Source organism: Silurus aristotelis, assembly GCF_946808225.1.
Source record: "Silurus aristotelis genome assembly, chromosome: 8".
NCBI lineage: Eukaryota > Metazoa > Chordata > Actinopteri > Siluriformes > Siluridae > Silurus > Silurus aristotelis.
This window is the reverse complement of record NC_139581.1, coordinates 29098108-29108107: the sequence shown is the minus strand read 5'-3', so window position 1 is coordinate 29108107 and position 10000 is coordinate 29098108. Positions and strand designations below refer to the sequence as shown.

General features: G+C 40.0%; 1 protein-coding gene and 1 long non-coding RNA gene across 4 annotated transcripts in view; one reads left to right on the top strand and one right to left on the bottom strand.

Moving 5' to 3' along the window:
* The window catches only part of LOC310730002, a 124416-nt gene that overhangs the window by 8087 nt on the left and 106329 nt on the right, over positions 1-10000 (top strand). The gene's annotated exons all lie outside the window — the stretch shown is intronic.
* Positions 1-10000, bottom strand: part of tiam1b (TIAM Rac1 associated GEF 1b) — a 49634-nt gene that overhangs the window by 18347 nt on the left and 21287 nt on the right. For all 3 annotated transcript variants that reach the window (XM_083548731.1, XM_083548733.1, XM_083548732.1), the window contains 2 exons: positions 9160-9372; positions 7337-7437 (listed from right to left, as the gene is read on the bottom strand). In XM_083548731.1, coding sequence (XP_083404857.1) covers positions 7337-7437; positions 9160-9372 — 314 coding nt within the window. The remainder of the gene's footprint in view (positions 1-7336; positions 7438-9159; positions 9373-10000) is intronic.

The following is a 10000-nucleotide window of genomic DNA, read 5'->3' as shown; positions in this document are numbered from 1 at the left end:
GTTGGGATCTAAACGGAAAACTTCTCAATAAAGCTGCAATTTAAAGTTAAGGTTTTCCATAAAGTTGAGATCTAGAATTAAAGTTTTTAAATTTAATTTTTAGTTTGAGATTTCTAATGAAAGGTTTTTATTAGGGCTGGGAATCGATTAAAAAAAATTAACTAATTAATTGCACATTTTCTGTAATTAATTGCAATTAATTGTGTTTTCCCCCAAGCTTGTTATCATCAATATTTACATGTAGAATCACCTAATTAAATTAAACAACACAAAGTTTTTAATGACATAACATTTTAATGACATTTGAACTGTAAACAGACTCTCCACAGAACCACAGAGTAGCTGTTCCCATCAAATAAAATGTGTGCAGCAACCACTCTGTGGTCTGACTCACAGTAAGGGCAAACGAACGCAATCGCCACTCTTCATCTATGAAGTGCGCTGTGACACCCAAGTAGTTGTCATTGCTCACCGATGTCCAGTGATCTCCTGTGAGAGCGACATATTTTGCTTTTTCTAATATGTCCATCCTTCGCGCCCTCTCGCTGTCATACAAACTGTGTATTCTCGACATAATCGTTCTTCTCGAGGGTAGATTGTAAGATGTGTCTCCCGATGCAATTTGCATGATTTCTCTCAGTCCCTCGTCTTCCACAGTGCTAACTGGGCGGCAGTTTCTAGCTATCCATTTAGCTAAAGCATCGGTTAATTTATCAGTTACAGGTTTGGTCAATGGCCTGCCACGATTACTGTAGCACTCTAGTAACGTGGATTGGCGAGGCGCTCCTGTAGCCTCGCTAGTTATGTTGCTAGCACCTGGGTGCTTTGCTTTTAAATGGTAGATTAAAGACGAATTGCTTCTATAATATTTGAATTCAGCTTTGCAAATCGTACACACCATCTTTGTTTTATCAAACAGGCCATCAGGCAACTTTTTAAATGTAAACGTTCCTCCTAAAACTCCATCTTTGTTCATCTCCATCATGACAGGGTGACTGTTCGGCACATTCACAATAAGCAATAGGAAGTCATGAAAACGAGCAAAAAAAAAAAAAAAAAAAAAAGTGCTGCGTCAATTGCGTTATTTTTTTTTTACGTGTTAAACATCTAAAATTAATCGCAAAGATTAACGCGTTATTTCCCCCATCCCTAGTTTTTATATTAGGGTTGGGTCCTAGAGTTAAGTATTACATTTACGGTTCGGATCTTAAGATAAATATTCATTAAGGATGTAATCTATATTTAAGGTTTTGTGTTTGGGATCTTGAGTTAAAAGTAAAAAAGTTTGGACCTAGTGCAAGTTTCCAGTTAAGGTTCCCAATTAAGTTTGGACTCTGAAGTTAGGGATTCTAATTAAGATTGGTGTCTAGAGTTAAAGTATCTATTAAGAAAGGGATCTAGAGTTAATGTCTTCTATTAAGGACGGGATCTAGAGGTACGCCATACAGTTTAGGGTGGGGTCTAGTGTAAATATTTCCAATTAAGGATGTGATCTAGAGGTAAGATTTCCAATTAGGGTTCATGTCTCGAGATAAAATATCCATAAAGAATAGGATCTTAAGTGAACGTTTTTATTAATATGGTTGAGATCTAGAGGTAAAGTACACAATTAAGAACAGGAGTTAGTGTAAAAGTTTCTAATAAAGTTTGGGATTCATAGTTAAAATTTCCAATATAATAATATTATAAATTATACAATTAAAGTTGGGATCTATGGGTGAGTATAAAATTAAGGTTGGGATCTAGTGTAAGTTTCCATTTAAGGTTTGTAATCTATAGTTATAATTTCCAATTAAGTTTGGGATCAAATGTAAAAGTTTCAATTAATGTTGGGATCTAGTGGTAAAATTATCCATTAAAGATGAGATCTAGAATTAAAAAATACAATACAATACAATAAAAAAGAAAATTGTGATCTAGTATAAGTTTTAACTTAAGGTTGAGATCTAGAGTTTAAGTTTCTAATTTAAAAATAGGTTCCAGAGATAAAAACCTTGAATTTAATTTGGGATCTAGAGTTAAAATAAATAAATAAAAAAAAGTAAAAAAAAAAAAATCCAATTAAGGCTGGGCTCTAGAGGTAAAGGTCTATCATTGATGCTTTGGATTTAGTCTAAAGTTTGGAGTTTGTATATAAAGTCAGGGTTTGGGGTGATGTCTGGGGGTACAGGAAAGAATGGGAGGTATGTGTAGTGACCTTAAGAGTTAGGGTTGTGTTCTACAGTGCATCCAGAAAGTATTCACAGCTCTTAACTTTTTCCACATTTTGGTATGTTTCAGCCTTATTTTCCTCAGATTTTTACAAATACCCAAATATGCAAATATAATGAATATAAAAAAAACTAAAAACATCACATTTACATCTGTAATCACAGCCTTTGCTCAGTACTTTGCTGTAGCTTCTTTGGCACCAATTACAGCCCCAAATCTTTTTGAGTTTGATGCTACAAGCTTAAAACACCTATTTTTGGGCAGTTTTTCCCATTTTTCTTTGCACCGACCGATGAACCGTCCCAGAGGTCCAGAGCATTCTGGAGCAGGTTTTTATCAAATATGTCTCTGTACGTTGTTTAATTAATCTTTCCCTCGATCCTAACCAGTCTCCCCACAGCATGATGCTGCCACCACAATGCTTCACTGTAGAAATGGTATTAGCCAGGTGATGAGCGGGGCCTGGTTTCCTTCAGACATGATGCTTGGCATTCCCGCCAAAGAGTTCAATATTTGTTTCTCATTTTCTGAGAGTCCTTCAGGTGCCTATGGGGAAAACCATACAGGCCTGATTGGTGGAGTGCTGCAGAGAGGGTTGTTCTTCTGAAAGGTTCTCCTCTCTCCACAGAGAAATACTGAAGCTCTTTCAGAGTGACCATCGGGTTCTTGGTCTCCTCCCACACTAAGGCTATTGTTAGGTCACTCAGCCGGGCGGCTCCACTCTAGGAAAAGTCCTGTTGTTTCTTTAATCTATGATGGAGGCCAATGTGCCTCAATACAATCCTATCTCGAAGGTCTCCAGACAATTCCTTGGACTTCATGGCTTGGTTTGTGCTCTGACATGCCCTGTTAATTGTGGGACCTCAACTGAATCAACTGAATTGACCACAGGTGGACTCCAATAAAGTTGTAGAAACATCACAAGGATGATCAGTGGAAACAGGATGCACCTAAGCTCAATTTCGAGTGTCATGGCAAAGGCTGTGAATACTGTACATGTGTTTAATTTAGTTTTTTAATTTTTTAATAAATTTGCAAAGATTTTAAACACACTTCTTTTACGTTGTTATTATGGGGTTGTTATTTTTGGAGTCTTGAGGAAAATAATGAATTTAGTCCATTTTAGAATAAAGGCGTAACATAAAATGTGGAAAAAGTGAAGCAATGTAAATACTTCCTGGATGCACTGTATTATCTTAAATCTAGGGTCAGGGTCATTATTAGCGTTGAGGAAAGTGTTAATCATATAATCTACATGAATAAATCAAATGTACTGGTAAGAAGTACACAATCTCAATACACCTACATTATGGGGACAAAAAAAAAATCCCTTCTGTTCACTCCTGAGCTTGTATATTGAGCTCTACAGCATGTGAAAGATAGTGCGCCAGCCAGTGAAGCTCAAATGTCCTTTATGTGCTCTTATAATTGCATTTCTTCTTCCGAAGTTCTCGCAATGCGTAAGTTGCGGAAGCTTGACAGAAGCTGCGAACAAAAATTTTTTTTTATCTTTGTCTTTCTATGTGACAGATAGTGAGGACTCATTGTTCTCTTTTCCTGCTGTTTGAAATTGAAAGGAAAAACTAAGACAAAAGTATCAAGGCAGCCAAAAAGACACACACACACACACACACACACACACACACACACACACACACACACACACACAGCTTCACAGTGCCAGTATGTTCTGTCCACTCACTTATGTAAATTCAGAACCCGAGACAGGTTCACTTCATAATTTTAAAAAATCGAATGCTTTTTGATATCTGGATACAATAGTTTGTTTTTTATAATAAACACACACACACACACACACACACACACACACACACACACACACACACACACACACACCATTTAATTATTTAATCAAATCAATTATCACAAATGCTTTAAAATCTAAAATAACATAATGGTGCGCGCACACACACACACACACACACACGCCACAAAAGTGTTGAAAATACACAGATTTTCATCCTGATGATGTCAGCAATGTATATATGTGATAGAATACTGCATTAGCCAACAGAAACATACACACACACACACACACACACACACACACACACACACACACACACACACACCTCTTTAAAGCTCTATGTATAGGTCAGTATAAACATATACGTGCACCCAGCAGTATGTACACCTCGTTTCATCTTACAACACTAAAAGATGTGTGTGTGTGTGTGTGTGTGTGTGTGTGTGTGTGTGTGTGTGTGTGTGTGTGTGTGTGTGTGTGTGTGTGTGTCTTGCTCACCAGGTGCAGCATGTCATAGATGGACTCAGACGAACGTTTGCTGTGTCGGTTCCGCTTTAAAACTGACATGACTGATCCTTACGCACACACACATGCACACTCACACACATACACATACACATACACACTGCGTGTTGAGCCCAGAGCAGATGGGAAACACACTCACACACCCTTACTGTGCACTGATGCTGAAGACTGAATACAGAGACTTACAGATCCACCAGACTAGAGCTCTCTCTCCCTCTCTCTCTCCCCCCCTCTCTCTCTCTCTCCCCCTCTCTCTCTCTCTTTCCCTCTCTCCTTCTATTACGCTCTCATTTGGCCTCCTACACACTCCACTCCAATCTCTCTTTTTCGTTCCTACTATATTAATCTTTTTGTCTTTCTTATCTAGAAAAGATAAATAGATATCCAGAATTTTCTGTAAAAACATTCGATAATTTCACAATACACTCCAATCACCAAGAGACCCGACTCACCACTGCACCTGATCCACAAAGAGACCCGACTCCCCACTGCAAGTGATTTACCAAGAGACCCGGCTCCCCACTGCAACTGATTTACCAAGAGACCCGACTCCCCACTGCAACTGATTCACCAAGAGACCCGACTCATCATTGCACCTGATTCACCAAGAGACCCGACTCATCATTGCACCAGATTGACCAAATTCCCCGACACCCCACCGCAACTGATTTACCAAGAGACCTGACTCCCCACTGCAACTGATTCACTAAGAGACCCGACTCCACACTGCAACTGATTCACCAAGAAACCTGACTCATCATTGCATCTGATTCACCAAAATCCCAGACAGCCCACTGCAACTGATTGGCAAGAGACCCGACCCACCACTGTTACTAATTCACCAAGAGACCCGACTCCCCAATGCAACTGATTCACCAAAAGATCCGACTCACCATTGCACCTGATTCACCAAAAGATCCGACTCACCACTGCACCTGACACACCTAGAGATCTAACTCCCAATTAACCTGACTGACCAAGAGATGCAACTCCCCACTGTACCTGATGCACCAGGAGACCAGACTCACCACTGCACCTGACTCAGCAAGAGACCTGACTCTCTACTGCACCTGACTCAGCAAGAGACCTGACTCACCACTGCACCTGATTGACCAAGAGAGACGACACCCCACTGCATCTGATTCACCAGGAGACCTTACTGACCAATGTGCCTGATGCCTGAACTGACTTTACTCACCAATGCACCAGTTTTAACAAGAGACCAATTTACCAGTGCATCCAATTCACCAAAAGATTTAATTTACAAGTGCATTTGATTCACCAAGAAACCTGATTATCCAAAGCACCTGAAGAGACCCAACTGATCAGTAAACCCAACTCAATTAGAGATCAGAGTTCTCAATGAACTCCATTTTTCATTACTAGACCTGATTGACCAATGCACATGATTTCCAAACAGACCTAACTCATCGGTACACCGATTCCCAAAGAGACCTGACTCATCAATAGACCCAATTCACCAATGTACCTGATTCACTAAGAGACCTGACTCACCAGTTACCCTAACTGACTAAAACACCTAACTCACTAAAGCAGCCAGTACACTAAGAAATCCAAAGTACCTCGACCTGACTTCATAATAATATAAGCAGTAGAGTATTCCCTATTCAATATAGTACTTACAGAGCAACCCCCTTACGCCATTTTGTGGGTGTGTGTTTGTGTGTGTGAGAGAGAGCATCAAGTAAAATGCGAACTCATCTCAACAAGTACAAATCAACCCCTCCAAATAAATACCACATCATGCAGCTGAGCCAAAAACCTTCCCTGTGTGGGAGTTACTACAGTGTTGTGTCATTCGTATTTGTGTGTTTGTTAGTGCGCATGTGTGTGCAGGTGTGTGTCCTTAGGCTAATTATGGTGTTTTACAGCAGTCTTTGCTCGCACTGACACAAACCCCTGTGGATAGACATGTTGGAAGGTTGGGGAGTCAGGGGGTGGGGTGGTTCTGCAGCAGTTGGTAGAATCGAGATACAGATGCATGGACGGAAAAACCTAATCAAATGACTGTGCTAAAGCTGCAACAAGCTGGATATTGTCCATGTGTATAATTATTATACATTGCCATTTGAACCCACATATGCAATGAATGTGTTTTTAAACCTAAGCGGTTATGAGGACATCGATGTAAACTCAAGCACAAGCTCACAGCAAGCATTTATTTTTAGATGGAACGACCAAACAATTTTCAGTGGTGTGAATCTGGGAAGAAAAAAAAGGCTGCTTACCCTGACAAGCAATTAGAATGCGAACATAAATCAAATGGAGTTCAACACCAGTGGATTTCTGAAGCAAATGAGCTAATTAGCCTCTAACACCAGACATGTGTTTGCATATACCCCCTCACTTCACCGTGGCACTTTCTGAAAGAACTCCAGCTGAGTAGCTGTAAAATAAATAAGTTTGTTCTTAGAGACAATTGAGGTGTGGATCTGAATATAGTTCTATGTAGGAGCAGCCAAGCAAAGAGACCTGCAAATGGCTCAGCAAGTGTGTGTGTGTGTACCATCTATACATATACTGTGTGTGTGTAATGTGTGTCTAGGTAGAGCAATTAGCCATGGACTGTATCTAAAAGAAAGAAAATGCCTTTGGACTACAATAAACTATCATTTGGACCAATTTAACAATAAAGGTTATAATGGTAAAGTAAATCATTAATTCATGTCGATCAACCACTTTATTTTATTCAGTGTCAACTGATCCAAAGCCTATCCCAGGAAGACAAGTCTCAAGGCGGAAAATACGCCTCAGATGAGATGCTGGTGGAACCACCATAAAATGTTGCAGCAGACAGCCAGAGATCTTTACCTTTTCGTATTCCCTGTACTCGCTAAAGAGCTCGGTGTCATCATCCAGGCTGTCCCCTGACGTCTCTGAGATGAGTCCAACTCCATCATCCAGAATGTCCTCTGGGAACAAAATTGGTACAGAGTGAGGTTAGTTGGTGAAACAGCGTATCTCTCAAGGTAGCCCAACACAAATTGGTTCAAAAAAGATTCTGCTGACCCAAGTTCTTTCCAGCAATCCTGTCTCATCCTCTTCAAATGGTTAATAAAGCATACCAGTTGCCCTGGTGCTTTCAATCTACTTCATTGTGGTTCTGTAGGTTTTGGCTACACACCATACCAAGATGGTGTGTTTGAGATGGCATGTTTGGCCACACACCATCTCAAGTAGGTAATCATGGTCATCATCTCAAGTAGGTAATCAAGTTGAGTTGAGCCAATAATTTAACTACATTTCTCTGTTTTTTAAAGCAAACAAATTTATAGCAGTTCTGCTGTTTTTAACCATCTCATCATGGTTTTTACTTTGTTATGTGGGTTGTGGTATTGACCAAACTCTTCCTTGTTCTCCTTGTACACAGGCAAGTTCTATTGGCTTTTACTCACTGCCTATCTTCTTCATCTTTTGCCTGCTCCCGTTTGGGGTCGCCACAGCAGATCATCTGTCTCCATACCACCCTGTGCCCTAAATTTGCCTCTATCAAATCAACTACCTGCATGTCTTCCTTCACTACAACCATAAACCTCCTCCTTGGCCTTCCTCATTTCCTCCTGCCTGGTCCCTCCATCCTTTGCATTCTTGAACCCATATGGGGTATATGGGTTCAAGAATGTGTCCCTTCTCTGCCCATGACCAAATCTCGATCATGCTTCTCCCACCTTGTCCGCAAAATGTCCTACCTGCTAGGTCTTTCAAATAAATCCATTTAAAATCCTGTCAATTCCTCGTCACTTCCAATGAAAATCGCAGCCTCTTCAAATCTGCCACCTCAGTTACACCTACTGTCTTTTTGTCAAAGCCACTGCATAGCTACATTCAAATAATCATCTTCTAATTCACCAGTTTCTCCCTTTTCCGATTCAGCAGACCATGATTTCATTGAAGTCATACAAGCATTTATTACTAATGACTACCCAATTCAAATGGTTCTACTAGTTTTATTGGCAACAGAACCCCCTATTGGTCTACATAAATGGACTGAATATCGGCATTCAATTCTTTTGGTTCTCTCAATAATATAATTGGTATCTTTCTTTAACCAGATTCTTGATGGTAGTACTGTGATTCTGTTGAGTATAACCCAAGCCACCATGCCTTTTGTGTTTTAAACCTATCCACTTCTAGGTGGCTTATTTTTGTTGGTTCCAGAACTTGTTCCTGTTGTTCCTATAAGCATACCATAAAATATAGCTTTCCCCATGGTTTGCCAATTACAGTTGCCTTTGTTGATTTTGCCAATAATCTGTCTTAAACTGGTAGTATCTTTGGCTTTTTCTAACTCGAGTCACTGTGGTTCTCTGGTTCTGCCAATAATCCAACTTATTCTAGATCTTTTATTTAAAATCCAAATCAACTCAAACTTAACTATCCAGATTTTTGTCATTTCTGAAAACAGTTTCTGCTAGGCTCTTCCAAGTTCTTCTAATACCCCATGCTGGATCTGTTGTCTCCAATCAACTTCTCATGGTCCTAAAGCCTCCAGCTTCTAAATATCTCACCATGATTAGAACAGTAACCCAACTCCCCATGGCCCTTCCAGTGTTCTTTCAACTCACCGATGCCATATTGCTTTTAACCCAACACACCCCAGTTCACTTGGTTCTACTAGTTCTTCCATGACTTACCCTGGTTCTGGGAGAAGATGTCTGTGTAGAGTTGCTGGACAGCATCAGAGCGCCTCAGGGGTAAAAAACAATGTTGTCTTCGATCCACTGGAGGCAGCGTGTTCACAGTGAGTGAGAGTGACGCATGAGAGAACGCGGTTTTCATATCAGAAAACGTCAGCGTGCTGGAGTTTTTGCCATTCAGCTGCAGGATTTCGTCCCCCGCGTTCAAACCTGCAACGGACCGGCAGTTATTTGAATTCTTTCACACAATAAACTAAATGAAGCTTTTTACTCGTCAAGGTTATTTCGAACGTGTTAAGTGAGTCATGACACAACTTGTTTCATAAGATTTGGGATCAGGACATGGGTTGTCCTGGGTGGATTTTACCGATATTGCTAGCTAGGTTGGATTCTACTTGCCGATAACCGATTAATCAACCAAAAAAAAAATCCTCAAGACTCTATGTAAAATAAAAATAAATGTAATTTAATGCTCTGGCCTTTGTAAAGTCATTTAAAAATGCCCATTTTGAGCATAACCATCGAAACTAACATGAATGGTTAATGTTAATGTTTGTTCATTTCACTATTGCTAATACATTTTCAAATGAAGTTTATTCATTTTCATTTCATTTGTTCAACTTTAGTTTATGCATTACGAACTAACATGAATGAGGTTCAGCATGCAGTCTCACGTGTCAGAACAAACAGCATGTGGTGTGAATGATTTTCCTCTAGTGGCCGCTCTCGGACTGTATAATGGTAGCAGACGCAACCCCGAAAAACTATAGATTTTGCCAATAGCCAACACAGTTTGTAGGCATAGGCCAACTAGGCGGTCGCCTAGGGCACAAACAGC